A 21209-nucleotide genomic window follows, 5' to 3' on the forward strand; every position below is an offset into this window, starting at 1 on the left:
CCTATTCCCAAGAGAAACTGCATCCAGTGGACGGCTTTCCGGCGGTTAGTTTTAAAACCTATTAATTTGAATGGGTTTTAAAAGCAAACCGCCGGTGTCCGTATGGAGCCTCTCCACAGGCAAACTGGTTATTTTGGCTGTGCCCGTCCCAAAAAAAACCCGGTATTCCCGCGAAGAGGCTGCATACGGACACCGTCGATTTGCTTTTAAAACCCATTAATGAATGGGTTTTAAAACTGACCGCCGGGAAGCCGTCCCCTATGGGCGGACACGGGCACAAGTGTGAATGCCCCCTATAAAAGACTGCTTGCAGGACTTTTCTCTCCACATTTTTCAAGCAGAATGGGGAACGGAGTCCCTGAATAAGCACTGGTGTGAACCTGGCCTTAGATACACAGCTCAGCTGAAAGTATCACACATAATGGGATTAGATACACAGATGAGCAGGTAGTATAACACATGAAGGGCTTTGATACAGCAGGAATCCCCACTGCACACCCATGTGACTGCCTGCTGTTCCCGCCCCCAGCCAGCACTCGCCTCCCTCACCTGCTGCAGTTACCTGCACAATGTGTCTCTCCTCCTCATGTCTACAGCTTAAGGTCCTTGGCGACTCTTTGTTTAACCCTTCACCTGTCTCAGTGACTCCGGATAACATAACAGATCCTCAGCACATCATGTGGCCACGAGAAGACAGCAGTGACTGCCCCTTATGACCACCGCTCTGCCTGCTCCTGGTAAGTGTACTCAATAACTGTTGTGTCAGGTGGATGAAGGGAGTTATTGTCTTTCTGATCAGTTCTGAATGCACAGATTCTGTAGTCTATTGCCCTGTTGTTCTTCAGTGGGACTCCCTTATCATTACATTACATCACATCACATATGTCCAGTGCTAAGACCCTCCAGAGACTATATATGTGTATGTATGTATGTGTGTGTATATATATATATATATATATATATATATATATATATAATGTAGTCCATTCATGTGACTGATGTCAGAGCTTATAACGTATCAGTACTATTAGAAGTCACCGCTATTAGGGTTACTGTCCCTTTAAGTGGCCAATAGTCTTACACATGGGCCACTACTTCTACATACTAGCATTTGGAAAAGGGGGAGACATTTTTAGGATGGATAGCAAACGTCCAATCCTGTCAAGCATTAATAACCCTGCAGCCTAGTCTATGCCATCCTGAAGTAGCTGATAACAAAGAGCACTAGCTGCAGGCTACCTGCTTGGCATGTGTTTCTGTAGAAGTGTTTACGTTACACAGGGAATAGTGTGGAGAATTAGTTGGTGGGTGCAGAGCGCTTTCCTTCACACGGAAGTCACATACACAATGTTTACCTTTGTCCCAGGGGTGAAGAGAGATCCTGCTGCCTCAGGGCTCAGATCCGGATTTACAGCTATGCAAAATCTGCCTGGCTGAGAATACAGGAGAGCGCTGGATGCCAGGGAGGTCGGGGGGGCTCAGAGTGCCCTGTCCCCTGCTGGTCACTTGGTTTATGTATCACTTTGCCTGTATTGCATTGGTAAGTGTGTCCTACTGCTGCACCCCCAGTGTTGGTGTGCCATGCAGGTTGCTATCCTGCTTATTGTTCTGCTGATTTTGGGGTCCTGCCCTCCATCTTGCCCCACCCACCCCCTGCATATTATAAGATTTCCTGCTGCTCCGTATAATGTGATTTCTATCCTAGAACATCCCTTGTGTTTACAGTGTTCCCACGTGTTTCCTGACCAGATGGTCACAGTGCAGGGGGCAAAGTTCTGTGGACACAGCTACTCTATTGTGGACAGAGTTCAGTCATTTTGGGGGTTGTGCATTAAGGTGGGGGTCTACACTAGATGCCTTCTTGTGTCTTTGTACCTTATTTTACAAAGATATTTTTTCTTCCCTCTTTAGATTTGGATTGGTCATCCCTCTGGACTATACATTTACAGCCGTAAATGACTGAAAACATGGCGGACACTTCCAAACTGGAGGCAGAATATGAGTGTCCCGTGTGCTGGAATCCATACAACAATACCTTCCGCACCCCCAAGCTCCTGAGCTGCCACCACACCTTCTGCATGGAGTGTCTGGCCCACCTGAGCTTTACCACCCAGATCAGAAATCGCTTGCATTGCCCGCTGTGCCGCCATACCACAATGTTACACCTGGACCAGGTGATTGCCGACCTCCCCACCAACACGACCATCCTCAGCCAACTGAAACTGGAGACAGAGAATCCTGGACTGTCTGCTCGAGACACCCGGAGACTCAACTTCTTCCACCGCCCACCCTCTGTCTACACACTCAACGTAGGCCAGGACATGGGGTCCTTGTATGGTACGCAACAAACTCAGGTACAGACACCCCCAACCACTATTCCCTCTAGTGACTCCTCCTGGCAGTGTCTACAGAACCCCCAATTCCGTATGTTCTCCTACATGATGATGACTATGCTGGTGGTCAGTATGCTGCTCATCTTTTCCATTTTCTGGACTCGCAAGCTACTGTGGGGACCAGGGTGACCCCCGGGAGGGGGCTGGGATCTACCAAATGCATATAGCCATACATGTCTAGCTTGTAAATGCCATTATAAAGATCCTCTATTACTCCAGTGTTCCTAATAAACCCTGTACAGTATAAACTACCCAGCTTTCCCAGGCTTGAGTGGCAAACCTACCTGTTATATAGCAATGCAGCATTTTATAACATGTACCTCAAAATATGGAGGCATCTTTTATCTTAAAGGGGTTGTCCACTTTCAGACCAATATTGAGAGACAATTGTTATAGTTTGTATAATAAAAAGTTGTACAATTTTCCAATATACTTTCTGTATCAATTCCTCAAAGTTTTCTGGATCTCTGCTCGCTGTCATTCATTCTACTTACCTTTAGTGGATGAAACTCTGACCATGGTCACGTGATTTACAGTCCTTGGTCATGTGATGAGCACACAGGTGCCGCTCGTTATAGTCACAGCACAGTAATCAGACATCTGCCTGGTAATCAGCTGTGCACCTGTGTGCTCATCACATGACCATGGACCGTAAATCACATGACCATGGACCGTAAATCACATGACCATGGACCGTAAATCACATGACCATGGACCGTAAATCACGTGACCATGGTCAGACTTTTATCCACTAGAAATAACAGAATGAATGACAGCAAGCAGAGATCTAGAAAAGCGTGAGGAATTGATACAGAAAGTATATTGAAAAATTGTGTCACTTTATTGTACAAACAATAACATTTTTTTTCTCAATATTGGTCTGAAAGTGGACAACCCCTTTAAATACTCTTTTAATATTGAGCAACTTAGTTTTACTTTTGTACTCCAGTCACATCCAGAGCTGCATCAGGTAAGTCCATGAAATGTGGGGCTGAGAATAGATGGAATCTTTCCAATGATATTGGGGGACATTTATAATGCCTTGCCAGTTTTCTCAGTGCAAGACTTGTTACTGGAGCTTCGTTTCTGCTGACAAGCTCGTATTAAGAAATGTGATTGTGAGGCAGTGACGCCACGGCTCAGCTCATATCGTGGGCAATCCAATACTGTCAGCAGAGATATGGGGAGCAGCTTGGTCCCAGGACACATGACCATCTATTTCAGCTGGTATATCAGATTTGTTTTAAAGGGGTTTTCTGGCCCCAAATCCAATTTTCATACTAATGATAAGTCATTAGTACGTGGTGTGTGGACGTCTGACACCTGGACACTGCACAGATCCGCTTTTCCTTCAGTCTTTGGGTGTTAGAAGCCATACAAGTCATAGGAGTATCTCTGCAGTTCACCGGAACCACCACTATGCAGTAGATGGCACTGCCGCGACGCTCCTATTACTTGTATAGCAGCAGTGCTGGACGCACCACCCGTTCACTAGCAGATTCCAGCACCAGAGGCTGCTAGAACAGCTGATCTTTGCGGGATCAGGGTGTCAGGCCTCAAAGATCACATACGGATGACTGAATCCTGTGGATTGGTTTCCCTTACGAAAACTGGATTTGGGGCTGCAAAATCCCTTTTAAGTATATTTAGTAGACAGCACATTGAAGTGAAGGGGGCTGAGCTGTAATACCACACACAACCTGAGGACAGGAGGGGTGCTGTTCCTCCACGCTGCAAATTAAACATACAATACTGCCAGGAAAAGACAGATCCAGCCTCGCTAGGAAATAAGAATTTATTTTAGCAAAACAAAAAATATACATATAAAAAAACCTCTCCGATCCAAGACTCTCCTGAGCTGCGGTAGAACCACAATTACCAGCATGTCCTGTTCTTGCTGGGAGTTGTAGTTCCAGTTCACATAACTCTTCTCCTCACTGTCCAATATTTTACATCTCCTCTCATTCCGCCATCCACAGCTTAAAGGTTCTGTCGTAGGAGCAGGTGGCAATGAGCTCGCCGTCTAAGGAGATGTCCACTCCCATCACTTTCCCCTCGTGACCGGCGAGTGTCTTCAGTGGCGACCACAGCGGGTGCGTCCATACTTTGGCCGTGTTGTCATACGCTCCGGTCAGCAGGTAATGTCCGTCTGTGGCTGTGGACCGAGAGGGCGGAATAATTTATACACAAAGTGCTCAGAGGGCAGACAGCTATTCATTCCATCCTACACCCAGCACCCCACAGGCCAAGGCTCTGCAGCTCCTTCACTACTTACCAAGCACAGCGCCGTACATTGTATAGCGGCTGTGCTCGGTACTGCAGTGCAACCCCATCTATATGAACAGAACTGAGAACAGGCCATGCAACCTATGAACATGATGTTACATGGCTTGTGAGGCTCTTGGGTGTCAAACTCCTGACAATCTAATAATGACTTTTCTTAAGAACAGCTGCTGTGTTGTCATCATCTTATATATCAATATATACATCTTACCCTAACATAGTGAGATATGTGTGGACACTGATAGGGAGCTCTGACAACACAAAGGCTGGCAAATCCAAAAACCAGGATCGCAAAAGTGCAGCCTCAGGCTTTGGGCCAGTAACTTAAAATACTGAGACCTCAGTCTGGAGTATAGTAGACCTTAGTATGGAGTAAAGCAGGGTTCAGCAACCTTTGGCACTTCAGCTGTTGCAAAACTACAACTCCCAACATGCTCAGTTCACTTCCATGGGAGTTCCAAGAACAGCAGAGCAAGTATGCATGCTGGGATTTGTAGTTTTACAGCAGCTGGAGTGCCAAAGGTTGCCTACTCCTGGAGTAGAGTATAGTATGGAGTATTGTAGATCTAGGTATGGAGTAGAGCAGGGGTAGGCAACCTATTTTGTTCAGTGTATGGATTTGAATAAAAAAAAAATCAAAAAAAAAAAATCAAAGATGAGGTTCTTGGACTACCGGGCAAAAACTGAAAGGATGAAGATTCCTACATTAAAGTCATATACCACAAACCGTAACATCGGGGTGCTATCATGCTGTCATCCCAGTCACGTACATTTACCGTTGTTTGCCTTGATTCACCTGTACTCTTCCATTAGAAACAATGTAAGTACATGTGTATCCTGCAATCAGTGGTAAATGTATGGGGCTGGTGAGGTAACATCTGTGGTGCGGTGACACTATGTACCTGGATGCTGCATCCCCAGCCGCCAGTACTTTCACTTTTCTGTAAGTGAAACGCTGATTAATTTCAGTCACTTTTCATTTCTGGTGAAGCGGTAACAGCAAAACCAGTCAGGAATTAACGGTGTCACACTTACCCCAAAGTGACAGCACTGGGGACTGAATTTGGCTATAGATGCATCTGGGTACACAGTGTCACCACCCGAAAAAAAAAACAAACAAAGGCTGAGGCCCCACATTGTGGAAACGAAGCTTTTTTTTGTTACAGATTTTGCTGCGTTCTTCTTAGCCAAATCCAGGAGTGGATTTTAGCAGAAGGGAGACATATAAAAACTTATTTTTGTATTTCCCATTCCTTTAGTAGCCATTCTTCTTTTTAGCTAAAATAAAATCAATCTGCAACAGAAATGCTGCGTTTCTGCAACGTGGGGCCTCAGCCTAAGGCCTACTCCACACAAATGGCACAGATGTGGTTTTCAATTAGCTATACATTAAAAATGAATTGACAGGGCTGCAAATACAGACAGGTATAGGACCTGCTCCACAATTTGCAGCTCTTCAATTTGGCCCATTTGATGCACTGCTGCAAAAACGGAGTCTATGTGTACAGGCCCAATGAAATGTAATAGTCCATAATTTTATCCACAATTGTAGATAGTCTGGTCATGTGAATTACAGTTTAGCAACTCCATGTGCCTCATATTAATAAGAGTTAACTCCATTATGCCCCTCACATTAACCCTTGTGTACTTTACATAAGAGTTACTGATATGTGAGACATAGAGGTAAAAATTAAGTATTTTCATCATTGAGGTCCTTTATTAGTACTTCCATATGTCTCACATATCAGTAACCCTTATATGAGGCACAGGACATGATGGGGTTAACTGCTATTAATGTGAGGCACATGGAGTTACTAAAACTAAATTAATAACCCCAAATGCCTGACATTACCAGGAATGGAAACCCCAGAATGTGTCTTTTTATTTTCACTTAGCTTTCTTCCTTCTCCTGAGGAAGCCTTTGCAGGATGCAGACGGCAGGAGCTCATCACTGTAGCAGGCAGGGTCCTTGTTCTGTACAGTGATGAGCTCCACCTTCTGGGCTTTCCTCACCCCTCTCATTAGTGGACAGGGAAAGCAGCAAAACAGAGCACTAAAGGGATGCTCCCTCTTCTTCTAATACCTGCAGGTCTCATGCTGGCTGCTGTGCCAGCAAAATAAGCCAAGTGTGCCACGGGTTGCCAACCCCTGGAGGAGAATATAGTGTGGAATATAGTAGAGCTGAGTATAGAGCATAGTATGGTGTATAATAGACCTCAGTATGAAATGTGGTCCACTCAGCTGTATGGAAAATCCAAAACCCACATGTACTTACGCTGGAAACGCACGGCACTGATCAGGTTCTGGTGAGCAGGGATGGTGTAGATGCAGCGCCTCTGCCGCAGGTCCCACACTTTACAGGTGTTGTCCCCACTGCCAGTAGCAATGTGAAACCTGGAATGGAAGAAAGCCATGTGTGAACTGTCACCAGCTACAGAAGAGTACACAAACTATGCTATTTCCATTACTATATCTACTACTATTTGGCATCAGATAATCCAGAATCTCAAGACTAAGCTCCATAAAACAGCGGCAGATTATTATAGGCTGTCTGGGTGATGGCTCTGATAATTCAGCTTCATTCAGACCCTGTGAAAGCAAACCTATCAGGATGATTTATTATTACATTAAACCACTCACAGTTTCTTATGGATCCTGAATTTATACTAACATACTTACACTTCCCCTGCACAGTTATACCTTGGCTTTAGTGCACATAACACAGATCTCAGGCACATGTACAGCGAAGCTTGGGTATACATCTCTGATGACACCGAATAACAGTGCAGGCGCACCAGAGATGGCGACATGGAGATCAGACTCCTCGCCAAGAACGGGTTGTTTTACATCAGGACAATCTGCGTCACTAAACCACTGATCCATAAGGACCTGTGGGTGGTTCAGTGTCCCAAATCAGACATCGGAGCCCTCATCTTACCCATTAGGGGAGAAAGTGATGCTGTAGATTTCCTTCAGGTGACCTTCCAGGAACATAATGCAGCGACCAGTCCGCAAATCCCACACTCTGCCAAAGGCATCCAGACCTCTGAGGGGAGAGAATAAACCATGTCACATGATCGCATGTCCAATAATGCCCCAGCAATAATTACTATCATGGCTGCATCATTGCATACCGCTGTGGTACAACTACAACCCCCAGCAAGGACTATAGTATCACAACAGTTGGAGAGATTCTAGACCAATATGTGGGGATACACAGAAAAGCAGACTTTAGTGCAACTTTATATCCTCTTTTTCTAACCATGTTGTAAGAATGTAAGACTGCTGGTGAAAGCTACCCAGGTAGTGCCCTCTTTATTGTAGGTTCTTATACTCACCAAGGAGATGTGCAGAGCATAACATCTGTGAGCGATTATAATAGAGCACTGCACCCTGATACTTGTAGTACTGAACCCCTTTAGCAGGCAAGATGAATGACAAAGGGGTTGTGCCATTATGGACACTTATGGAGAAGAAGATGGATGATTGGGCACTTGTGTTACTGGCTGCTCTATTCACCGTCCTTAATGACACAATGGTTTCCACCATCCTCTCCTGATAAATTATACTCCTTACCCAGTGCCCGCCAGGGAGCCGTCACCATGGAAGGAGAGGTCGTACACTCCTTTACTGTGACCCTCCTGATGCAGAATCTCCTCCTGGGCCTCCAGGTCCCACAAGCGCCAGGACTTGTCATAACTAAATAGACATCAAGAGGGAGAAGACAATAAACCCATCTGGTCTATAGTCCATTATATACAATATATCATGTCATGTCATACGTACCATGTAGTGCCCAGAAACCGCCCCGATGGATGCCACACCACTCGCGCCACCCTCACACTGTGTCCTTCAAGATCTGCAACTGGTTCATCACTGTAGGAAAGACATTGCAATCACTGTATCTATAGATCTGAAGGGGAACTCCACCTTGTAACACCATGTCCGTATTTGTGTGCTAATCTATGGAGTGGACAGAGCTACGTATTTCATTATATAAATACAAATCCCCTGCACAAGCAGAGCTAAATGAAAACACGCTGACCTCCTACTAGGGGGAGCCACCACTAGGGGGAGCTCAGAAGCGTACAGGATGCTGTAATGTCATTGAGCTCAATGTATATAGCATATACAGCTCCCTCTAGTGGAGACCTGACACTTGGCAAATAATTAGTGAAACTAATTTACATTAAAAATAATGTTTAAGAATGGACATTCCCTTTAAAAGATCTCATTATATAACATATTATATGTCTATAAATAGCTCCTTCACCCTTACATCTTGGAGAAGTCACCCGTACTCAACTCAGTTCATCTAAGCTAATCACAGAACTGATCCATTTACACACACGATCAGTGTCTATTCCCCTGACTGGAGGATTCACTCCCTGCAGGGTAGTAGTGTAGGTGGTGCTGGCGCACGTGACAGTAGGGGCTGCTGGTACTGAGTGATCTCATGTATTCCCTGCAGGGATCATTCACCAGGACTACGCTCTTCGTCCCCAGTGCTCATCATAATTACTCATCAGGGAAGGGACTTATTGAGGTAAAACGAGAAAAATACTCATCAAGCAACTAATGAGAGTGCGCGGCAGCGGCCATATTAGAAAGGACGCTGCTCTTCAGGAAGGAGGTGAATGAAAGCCGATTATCTCCTGCTATTAATATGAGACCGAAACTGTGCTGTAAAGCCTTAGCATCCCCATCATTGTGTACACATGTCCGAAGAGGCCGGGTGATCCCACCATGATTGGGGTGTTGAGGAGGTGACCCTGCCATGACCAGGGTGTATGAGAGGTGACCCCGCTACGACCGGGGTATTCAGGAAGTGACCATGCCATGAACAGGGTGTTCAGGAGGTGACCCCGCCATGAACGGGGTGTTCAGGAGGAGACCTTGGGCTTTCCTTTTGTTTCCTGAGGAGTACCTGCCATCTGGTACAACAAGAGCATATTGAGCCTGGTATTACATGTACAATCAGAGCTGATGATTCACCAGCCAAAAGGATGCACAAGGGGGGTGAAGAGGAAGAACGGGCACTATGGGAGCTGAGGAGAATAGCCTGGACTATAGGGGGTCAGATGGTGATAGCAATGGAAAGGAACCCACTGTAGAGAGACCAAGGGAGACACTCGGGGCTTTCTATAGAGACCACAGAAGACAAGCCAGGGCAGCTCAGAGCCTGCTCTATAGGAGACACCTGGAAAGCTTATAAGAACCTCCTCTATAGGGTTCAAAAATGCAGAGACTGCATTACAGGGGTCACATAAGAAGCATATAGGGATAATACAGGAGAGGAACCCATGGGGAAGCTTTATAGGGTTAATGGGAGGCACATGGAGACACCACAGGGTGAAAAGCCCACTCTATAGGGTTCACATAAGACAAGGGGAGAGTGTAGAAGAGTCTATTATATAGGGGCCATAATGGTAAGACATTAGAGTAACCTGCTCTATAGGGACCACAGAGAAGTCACAAGAGGAAAAACTCCATGTGGGAAAGAATGGACGTACTGTATAGAGTACCAAAGGAAGAAACACAAAAGACAATGTAAAAGAACCCACTGTACATGGGCAACAAATAAAGGCTGCCCTAAGATATAGTCCAGAGCCACTGGGAGGACAAGATGGCTGCCACTCCCCAACCCTACACACAGGCAGACATCCTTATTGGGGGGCACCAGCGTGGTATGTTTCTCCAATGACATAAGATGATGTAGAAGAGCCCACAATGTCTCCAGGTAAATCTGTAAGCCGCTGCTCTGGTTATATCACAGATACAAGATCGGGACTAATTCCTAGAGGTGCGTCCTATGCCCATGGTAGATACCTGTGTTACATAAACCCCTGGGGGGCCCTCACATACAACACATCGATGAGCAGGACAGAAAACATGGCGAACAAACACTTGGTCCTAGAAGTTTCTTGCCTGTGAAGGTTTCTATTCACTGACAGCAAGAAGTGAAAACTCGACCCTTTAGGGTCCGCTCCAATGTAGTGGCAGCCACAAGTAAAAGAATACCCCCCTCCCCCCCCCCCCAATGAAAGCACAATTATATAAACACCCGTATAATCCCATCCTCATTGGCGGTCACCACTATGTTGAAATGGACCCCGAAGAGGCTACTTACTATACGCCCTAACCCCAATAATTCTGCTTATTTCCCATCATGCCTGCTCGGTACGGACACGGGAATGATTCGCTCACCTTTCCAGGTTCCACAGTTTGACAGAGCCATCGGCAGCACAAGACGCCAGATTTACGTCCTTCTCATCCAGAGACAATGTGGACTTGGGGTGAAAGACTATCGCCCCTACATTCGTGTTGTGCCCTGGAAAGAAAATAAAATCCCATGTGTATTAACCCTAAAGTGACTCCAAGGTAACCAAAAATCTGTGAGAAGCTACAAGAATGCTGGGAGTTGTAGTGTCCCACATCTTAGAGATTATTTCTTACTCCTGACAACCTATCTGCCCCTCTAGTTACCTCTTAGAGTCCGTATAGGCTGACAGTCTGGAACAGACCAAAGCTTGCAGAGTCCACTCCTGGGAAGAAAAATATGAGATGTGTCAATGTGAGCTAAACAAAGCCCCCTACCCACACAAGAGGTCGCCATATAGTACAACACCTGTCAGCTAGAAGCAACAGGACTTAAAGGGGTCTCCTGGCCCCAGGTGTTTTGTTATACTGACTAAAGGTCATCAGTATCTGTGGGGTCCCCTGTACAACGAAGGCGCGGGGTAAAGCTCCTGAATAGCAGCAGCTGCTTCTGTCCCCATCCAGGGTTGTAGCTTCTAGTTCCAGGAGGATACCAGATTGGTGAGGGGTCCGGGTGTTGGCCCCTATCAATCAGATACTGGCGACCCAATGCATCAAAGGTAGGTCCTCTTGCCCATATCAACCCCCAGTACTGCAGTAAGACCTGCCATAAAGGTGCCACTCCTGACTACCATCACTTACCAGCACGCTGTAACCAGGAGCTTGGAGTTGGGACTGAAGTGACAGAAGGACAGAGGGCGATCGTCTCCAATTTGACTGCAGAAATTGTTCAAGGACTGTGGAGCAAGGACAGAGCATCAGTGAATGTGTAAAAAGCTGTGATGACCCCCACCCGGACTAGAAGAATCCGGATATACAGAATCTATACATGTTCATGACCCCCCCCATGTTTCGATTTCTCATACACTTCAAGATCTTCACTTGCTGTCAGTGAATGTAACCAAAACAGATCTCACATCCATTCAAAGGCAACAATCCCACCCTGATGACATAACAGACAGTTTGCTACAATGTATTAGTGCAGGCAGTGGGAAGTTCAGGACTGTAATACTGAGCTCTGCGTCTTCTGAGGAAGTGACATCACGTCCATCAGTCACATGACCAGGATGCAGCTCAGTTTCAGTAAAGATTAGCTGCAGCACCAAACACAGCCACAACACGATGTACGGTGCTGTGCACGGTATTTAGTGAAGAAGCTGCAGCGATCAATATCATACTCTTCGACATCCCCTTTAACACTGAAGCACAAATCTCTTTCCTGATCTGCCTCTACATTACTTTGGGTGTGTTCACATTTGCATTGTTTGATCTGTTTTTCAGGTTTGTTGCAGGGATACAAGAACGGATTAAAGGGGGACAACAACAGACCCCAAAGGACCTCACTGACTATAAAGGGCACTGTCAGGTACTTGTTGTTATCTTGCTGACATGGCCGAATGAAAGTCTTGCTAACACATGCACAAATGTGAACGCAGCCTTATATGGAAAAAATGACATATGCAGGGATGACAGCTGCACCATGTGAATACTCTGCTAATAAAATGGCCGCCGCTTCCACCCCGCATTCTACTCACCCGCAGAGATTTGTGCTGATCTTGTTTCTGGGATGTTCTGACAGATTCTGGGATGCTCCTGAATTCCCGGGCATTCTCCAATCGCTGCACCGCCCTGCACAAGATGGGTATATAGAGAACGTGTCAGATATATAGTATACATAATAGGATACTTGTGCTGGTCAATCCGCGGCTGCTTTCATTGCTGAGAATATAAATATAATCTAGGCTGAGTAGAAGAGGCGAAGCATGAGAGCCATTCCAGGAGCAACAAAGGGCTAAACTCTGTGTCCTGCACTAAGCAAAACACAGAAAATCCAATTAAACTACATACCGAGGTAAGGAATATCGTGCAATCCACAGTCGTGCAGTTTTCAGCGAGCTGGGCCCCTCATGATACCAGGTGTGTTGGTACTGGGGAAAAAGAAAAGAAATCTACTAGCACCATTACCCAGAGCAGTATTCCCAGAATGCATTGCAACACTGCATCATATTCAGGGTTCATCCAACCTCGCCATTGTCTGAGACCCCTGGGTAATGCATACTCATGACCTACCCACAGGACTCTGAACCGGTACACTGATTTTATTGCTAAGTGCTGTATATAAGGTATATACAGCAAGAAGCTGCTCTGCTCCTATAGAAGTGAATGGGGAAAGAGCAGCCGCTCGCCAGCACCTCTGCTACAGTGTACTGAGCCATAAGCTGTATACAGTGTATGGAGATGTACTCTGTAATGGTGCTGGAGAACTCCACCTCTGCCCCACTTCACTTCTATAGGAGCAGAGCTGCTTCCGGCAGCAGAGTCAGCCGATCAGCGCAGGGTCCGGGTGTGGATCTGATAAGGATGACCTACCCTGTACAAAAGTCATCACTATCCATTGCCCAGAGATCTCAGATGACACCTTGAATCGTTGTACAATGTAAAGTTCTACAACTTTCTAATATATATTTTGTGATTCAGTTCTTCACCACCTCTGCTGGCTGTCAGTGAATGGGCACATTCTAGTTTACATTATCCTAGTTCACATAGGTGAAGGATTTGCTGCATTGTAGGAAACCCTCTGTGAGATTGACAGCTTTCACTCCAGGTTCTCTACACTGATACATTGCAGGAAACTGTAGCACAAGATGTATAAGCGAGTTGCAGAGCCATTCATTATACAGTGATCGAACTGGCTGGCTGCCATTTATGTGAGGGCTACATGGTACCATGTGTTGCAGAACAGAATGGTCAGTGTGTCTTTGGTGTCTCACCATAACATCATGTGACTGCAACGCAACAGCTACAGAAAATCCAAACCTGTTGGATTTTGGTCAAAGGTCTCAGGTCACGTGCAATGTTTTACGCCTAGACTTGAAGGGACGTTACACACAACTGTGACTTGTCTGTTACTTGGCTCACCAAATCACAGCTCTAAAAAGTCGTATGACATTAAGTCTTGCACAAGTCAGCTACATATCATGTGACACATGTCGTCATGTAGCCCTGGGCTTATCCTACATCAGATGACAATACAGTAACCTGGTATAAAGAAGACACTTCCCAGAAGGCAAATCACCAGAGCAGACACTGAACATGCAGGGCATTCTGGGAGATTTCAGCTCTGAAACCTAATGAATTGTGAATACAGCTTTGGAGTATAATACAAAATAAAAAACTTCCTTAATATAGAACCCTACATTACCATGGCCGATTTCCTACCTCCTCACTTGATGTCTTTGCCTTCTCTTCTTCCTTCTTGGTCTTCTTCAGGGCATCAGTGCCGACCACTGAGAGGACATTTCGTAACCTGAAACGTAGAAGGGTTTATTTGTGTCCTATGTAATGAAAAGGGCTTGTGCGCCATTAACCACAATCCAGGGGCCCTCCTGTATCCTCTCACCTCTCTCTCCTCTCTGCTGGGCCCTCTCCAAATAGCGTGATGGGCTCCCCTAGGGCCCTCAGACAGGCCTTTACCTCAGAGTCATCGGTGGACACATTAATCTGTCGCGCTCGCTTTCTGCGCTCAAACTCGGCAAGAACTTCGGCCTGCCGCTCGCTGATGTGTTCTTCAAGGTCAAACGACTCTCCTGAGGAGGAAGAAGCGAAACATTTCAGAGGCGGCAGAATTAAAGGGTTGTCTAGTGAGAGCAAGTTATCCCTATTCACAGGGCAGGGGTTATATTGTGGATCCCACCACTGAGACCCCAATGATCATTAGTATTGGGGTTTTATCCCCCATTTTCGGATGGTTCAGCAAATTGGACACTCACACTTCTCCACTCATGTCCATGGGACCACCAAAAATTGCCAAAACACTGCTCTGAGCTATTTCCAGTGGTCACACTGAAATTAATTTAGTGGTGTGTGCTGTCTGAACAGACGCTCCAATAAAAAACTGGAATGCAAAACCTGTGATCGGTGAGACCCACTCCACTTTTTTAGCATGTTACCCCCATCAAGCGCCAAACTAGGGGGTCCTAAAACTAACCACCCAGCTGGGCAAGGAAAAAACGATAATCTGGCAGCAACAATGTGTAGATGTGTGTGTGTGAAATAAAAATGCAAAAAATTAAGAACATGAACCCTGTCTAATGTGAACACAGTCTAATACTGTATAGCAAGTTCTGCAGCTCTCTATCAGATTTCAGTCTAACATGTCTGTTTGTTTAATAATGACTGAGAACATTCATGTTTAGAACCACAACTATTTTTTTCACAACTGAGGGTTTGTTATCATTGCATCCAGTCTAAAAGCTCTCTGTGATGTAACAACATCGGCAGCTCAAATGTCAATCATAATAGATTGTTACAATGTTTCAGTGCTGGTAAAATGTATCAGACTGGATCCACAGAGGAAAGGATTGTCTAGACAGGACAGAATTGTAGCAAACTCTCAGCTGTGAGAAGTATCAGGTCAGATTTCCAGTTTTAGATGTAAACAGGAATGTTCCCATTCACTGATGTGAGCAGAAATTTGTTAAGTATACACTATTAGAATGTATACGTAGAGTTACATAGGGTTAATACGCCCCCGAAGCAGTAGTGAGGGATCGGTCACCTCCTCCGATGTTGATGTTCCCAGACTCTATTCCAGCCTTCACTGCAGCTTTCCCCAGTGATGTCTCGCCCTTAGAGATTCGCTCCTTCTCCTTATCCGCCAAGCTGCCGTAGAAGATACGTGACTTCTTCACCACTGGGATCCCTTCATCGTCCGACATCTTCAGGTCTATGGATAAGAAGTGATAATAAATAAATGGGAGAAATGGACAATCTGACCAGTTACACAGTAAGGCCTGGTTCACATCTGCGTTGGTAATCCATTCAGGAGAGTCCACATGAGGACCCCCCGAATGGACTACTGAACACATTGGCAAGTGGTGGGCAGTGAAAGCACATGGACCCCATAGACTATAATGGGGTCCGCACGAGTCATGTGGAGAGGAAAGTAGATTGTGAACTACTTTCCTGTCTGCATGTTCCGTGAGGAAGCACACGGACCCCATTATAGTCTATGGGGTCCATGTGCTTTCACTGCCCACCACTTGCCAATGTGTTCGGTAGTCTGTTTGGGGGGGAAGAGGGAGGTCCCCATGCGGACTCCCCCTAACGGATTACCGATGTAGGTGTGAACCAGGCCTAAGACCTCAATCAGATGGAGTATTTTGCCACTTGGGTCTGTATATATTTAGGGCTTCTGGCCTGGATACTCTTCTTATTAAAGGGGTCTGGGGTCTATGTATATAGGTCTAGTTCGGGGGTCTGTACATATTTAGGGGGTATGATCTGGGCCCTGTATTTAAGAGGTCGGATCTGGGTCTATATTTATTTTAGGTGGTCTATGTTAATTCAGAGGGGTAATGATGGGGCCCATAATAAACATTTTTCGCCAAGCCCCTGCCTATTATTTTACTGCTGGTCTTGGATGTGGAGTAGTCGGTGCAGACTGATGTTGTGGCCATTACACCTCTAGCCGTCTCTTTCTTTCTCTCTCACTGCCAAACAGTAAATATTTGGTATTAATTCTGTGAGAGTTACAAGATTTGGTATACAGTATACAGCGCTGGAATAGATGGCTCTGTACAATGTATACTGACCAGGCTCCAGTACTGCGGCTCTGCTCCCACTGAAGCCAATCAGAAGAGATCTACAGTAAGAACGCCTGACCAGTACATAGTGTACAGAGTCCTCAGCCTCTGGATCCAAGCACTGTATTTTATGGAGAATGGACGCACCTCTAAACAGCTGATCTGTGCCTGGGCCGGTGGTCAGCCCCCACCCATCATATTGTTACGGCATTTACAAAGGACACGACGAAAAAAAAATCATGGACAATCCCTTTAAAGCTCAATGGAAATTATGGTGCAAGTGTGAACACACTCTTATATTCCCACATGTCAGGAGTCTTGGAAAGCTGGGTGAAAACCTATAAATACGGCCATACTGGTTTCCCACCCTGCGTCCCCAGAACTGGACAAAACTGAAGGACAGAAATGTAAGAACTACAGAGCTGAGAGGGCCAGGAGCAAAGAGCGGGACATATGAAAGGGTCCTGACTCCCCCTAGACTGACACAACTCTACAGATCTGATAATTAACAGAGCGGGGTCCGGGGTGGGGAATAATAAGAGAAAATGACGGAAATTACCTGAAATCTCTCTGGAAGTGGCCGCTACACGTTACAGAAACTACTTCCGGGTCAGCTGGGCGGAAGCAACGACATAACCGGAAGTGGAGAGAAAAGGGCGGAAGTAGCAAGACGGCTGTATGCGGAGAAAAGTGCCAGGACTCCGGCTAGGTAATGGCCCATGGCAGATACATGAGGGGGCTCTAACAGATACAGCCCACACAGCTGTATGAAAGCGTACATGATATTACATGCAGCAACTCAACACATAGGATCACACAGTAGACTTAGATACAAGGTCGGCGTACACATGATAGGCTGAGCTATACTAGACGTACCTGACAGTATCACACAGGATGGAAGACTTAGATACTGGCTCAGCATATGGCTGGTAGACCCAGCTGTATTGTATGTAGCCGACAGTATCACACATGATAGGCTTAGATACACAGCTCAGCAGATGGTATCATACATGAGAGGATTAGATACACAGCTCAGAAGACAGTATCACACAGGATAGGATTAGATACACAGATCAGCAGACGGTATCACACAGGATAGGATTAGATACACAGCTCAACAGACAGTAGCACACATGATAGGATTAGATACACAGCTCAGCAGACGGTATAACACAGGATAGGATTAGATACACAGCTCAGCAGACGGTATAACACAGGATAGGATTAGATACACAGCTCAGCAGACAGTATCACACATTATAGGATTAGATACACAGCTCAGCAGACAGTATCACACAGGATAGGATTAGATACACAGCTCCTCAGACAGTATCACACAGGATAGGATTAGATACACAGCTCAGCAGACAGTATCACACAGGATAGGATTAGATACACAGCTCAGCAGACGGTATCACACATGATAGGATTAGATACACCGATCAATACACTGAATCAGACAGTAGGCTTAGATATAGGATAAGCATACACATGATAGGCTTAGGTACACTGGATGTAGCAGACAGTATCACACATGATTAGATACAAAGCTCAGCAGACGGTATCACAGAATAGGATTAGATACACAGCTCAGCAAATAGAATCACACATGATAGGGTTAGATACACAGTTTAATACACTGAATCATACAGTAGGCTTAGATATAGGATAAGCATACAAATGATAGGCTTAGGAACACTGGATGTAGCAGACAGTATCACACATGATTAGATACACAGCTCAGCAGACAGTATCACACATGATAGGATTAGATACACATGATATAACTAGAATATTTAGTCTTTGATAAAATGAACTCCGCTTTCTCTTACTTCTGACTGTCAGGATATGATGGGAGTAGTAGTTCTATAACAGCTGCTGCTCCACTGTATAGTGACTGCTCTTCCTTCTCTATAGTTGCAAAGATGCTGCGCAGGAAGCCCACCCGCCTGGAGTTGAAGCTGGATGACATTGAGGAGTTCGAGAGCATCCGGAAGGACCTGGAGGTGCAGAATGAACAAACTACCCCTGCCCACCTCATCCTCTCTAAAGGATATTATAATATTACATACATGGCCCATAAAAATCCTGCAGGCATAGGGGCCACACAGTGGCTTAGTGGTTAGCACTGCAGCGCTGGAGTCCTGGTGTTCAAATCCCGCCAAGGGAAAAAAACCTTCTGCAAGGAGTTTGTATGTTCTCCCCGTGTTTGCATGGATTTCCATCCCATATTCCAAAGACATACTGATAGGGAAAAATGTACATTGTGAGCTCTATGTGGGGGCTCACAATCTACATTTAAAAAAAAACCAAAAACCTGCAGGCATCCCGTGCATATCTACTAGCTTCTGCCTGTGACTTTGTCTGCGTGTTGTTGGCATCAATGATCTGCCTGCTCTGGCATTTCGACAGCTCTCAAGCTGGTCTGCTGCTGAACTTGTTCCTCGTGCCATGCCTGTGATTGTCCCGGCATCTCAACAGCCCGCAGGAACGCAATATAATGAGCGTGTTGTTGGCGTCGATGATCCATCTGCTCCGGCGTTTCGGCTGCTCTAAGGGCCACTCGATGCCTAGCTTGCTCAATCCTCCTAAGCGCCGCTTGAGGAGAAGTCTGTTGACTGCTGGCTACCTTCATAGCTCTTGTTTTTTGAGAATTTTGTGACAAATTAGATTTTTATTTTCCCAGCATGTTTAAGATAGGCAAACTGCCAATTTGGATTAAAAGGGTTTTCCCATCTCAGTGATTCTCACTTCCTGTTTTTGCATGATTGAGTAACAAACATACAAACTTTCACATTTTTAATATTAGTAGGATATGTCAGTGGCCGCTGAGCAGGATATTCTACAGAAACACCCTAAGGTCATAATATGTCCTGCAGTCAACTGAAGAGAATAATTTCTAAGCATGAGTGTAATAATAGGGCTTCATTGTATTATATAGTTATACTACTGTGTACCCGCTTCTTTATATTATATAATATTGTACTTCCATGTACACAACCAGTGCTCACAGTCATCCACAGCATCAGACCAATACACCTCATACTTATCACATCTGAAGGTCTGTTACAAATGTGTCTATTCTAGACTGATACAATGTATCCAGCTGATCAGAACAGACGTTTGTGCTGTAGGTGTATTGAATGCTCACAGGACTGGATACAAATGTGACAACCTCTCAGCTGTGATATATTAGATCTGTATTCTTTGGGGTACCAGCTTGTACTTATCCAGCTTTTCCTTCTGTCTGCAGAGTCGGAAGAAGCAGCGGGAGGAGGTGGACCTGTCAGCCAGCGAGCCAGACCCCAGCGCCCCCCTCAGTGTGGATTCTAAGACGCGAGAACAGACCATACATGACAGGATTGGCTACAAGCCACAGCCCAAACCCAATAGTCACACTACACAGTTTGGAAACTTTGAGTTTTAGTATCTAGAAGGTCCTGAGGATAAGACTTTGGGGTGTCAGTCTTGGAGCAGAGGACTCACCATTTCTAGATTATAAATGTCCACAGAATTTCATTTTTTTATATGACCTGTGACCTGAACGCAATCTCTGGAGAACTTGTATCGGAATATGAAATGGAATTTAGTAAATGACTGCATATTCCAAAATGGGGAAAAAGCTGAATCCTAAAGGAGGATGTATGGGTGTGGGGGGCATTTAAAGGGATATTAAACATTCAATATGTAAGATGCCGTTCTTTACTCTCATTGCTGTGCAGTTACCTGCAAACTATTGTTCTCTGTTGTCAGCCATTCCAAAATAAGCAGGAGAAAAGACTTAGTGTTCCGCTATGGCAGAAGATGCAGGTCAAGTTATTCAGGTTCCTGTCTGTATGAATGGCAGCGTTGCTATGGAAAGACACACCCAGTTTATAGGGACCCCCACTAACAGCAGTGTCTACATCTATGATGGGATCATCTTAGGATTTGTGTGTATGATGCAGATATTAGCTTGTAAGGCAGATCCTACTTATATGGTAGTGAAATTCATTTAAAGTCTATTATATACTCCAGTCACATCCAGAGCTGCAATAGTATTCTCCCATTATCATTCGCATGACCACCCAGAGCCCCAATATCTAATGTGTTTGTCAATAATACTACAGAAATTAAACTTTATTATCCAAGAGACTGTACCTTGAACTTGCAGCAGGTATGCATTGTGGTAAAGTGCAGAGAATCACATGCTACACAGTGCTTGCTCATCCTGAGTTACATCCTGTATTATACTCCAGAGCTGCACTCACTATTCTGCTGATATAGTCACTGCCTACATTCATTACAGATCCTGTATTATACTCCAGAGCTGCACTCACTATTCTGCTGATATAGTCACTGCGTACATACATTACAGATCCTGTATTATACTCCAGAGCTGCACTCACTATCATAGCTGTGGACACTAGTAATACTACCACCAACCACAAGATGTCACTCTCACATAAATTTGAAAATAAAAATATTAAATGAAGTTGAGAAACACGAATTTGCAAAATTGTCACTATTAATGTTTTATTAAAAGGATTGAATATTTTCTTTTTTGAGGTTTGTACTATTGGAAAAAAAAAATCATACAAGTCATAAAATGTTCACTTTTCACTAAAAAATATACATAAAATAAGAATTT

General features: G+C 45.1%; 3 protein-coding genes across 3 annotated transcripts; 2 read left to right on the forward strand and 1 right to left on the reverse strand.

Annotated features, from left to right (window-relative positions):
- Positions 1 to 1951: 1951 nt before the first annotated feature.
- Positions 1952 to 2522, forward strand: RNF183 (ring finger protein 183). The gene has a single exon (XM_075259119.1). It carries the CDS (start codon positions 1956 to 1958, stop codon positions 2520 to 2522), a length of 567 nt encoding a protein of 188 aa, XP_075115220.1. The 5' UTR covers positions 1952 to 1955.
- A 1699-nt stretch (positions 2523 to 4221) lies between these two features.
- Positions 4222 to 17198, reverse strand: PRPF4 (pre-mRNA splicing tri-snRNP complex factor PRPF4). Its single transcript, XM_075259531.1, has 14 exons — positions 17139 to 17198; positions 15553 to 15720; positions 14395 to 14581; positions 14214 to 14301; positions 12843 to 12922; positions 12530 to 12623; positions 11637 to 11731; positions 11163 to 11221; positions 10884 to 11007; positions 8463 to 8552; positions 8253 to 8375; positions 7615 to 7722; positions 6952 to 7070; positions 4222 to 4548 (listed from the first exon to the last, which is right to left on the reverse strand). The coding sequence occupies exons 2-14, from the start codon at positions 15710 to 15712 to the stop codon at positions 4355 to 4357; spliced, it is 1521 nt and encodes a 506-aa protein (XP_075115632.1). The 5' UTR covers positions 15713 to 15720; positions 17139 to 17198; the 3' UTR covers positions 4222 to 4354.
- Positions 17199 to 17204: 6 nt separating this feature from the next.
- Positions 17205 to 21088, forward strand: CDC26 (cell division cycle 26). The gene is made up of 3 exons (XM_075259535.1): positions 17205 to 17288; positions 18497 to 18585; positions 19833 to 21088. Exons 1-3 carry the CDS (start codon positions 17258 to 17260, stop codon positions 20004 to 20006), a joined length of 294 nt encoding a protein of 97 aa, XP_075115636.1. The 5' UTR covers positions 17205 to 17257; the 3' UTR covers positions 20007 to 21088.
- The last annotated feature ends 121 nt before the right edge of the window (positions 21089 to 21209 follow it).

This window comes from Leptodactylus fuscus, chromosome 11 (genome assembly GCF_031893055.1).
Source record: "Leptodactylus fuscus isolate aLepFus1 chromosome 11, aLepFus1.hap2, whole genome shotgun sequence".
Taxonomy (NCBI): Eukaryota; Metazoa; Chordata; class Amphibia; order Anura; family Leptodactylidae; genus Leptodactylus; species Leptodactylus fuscus.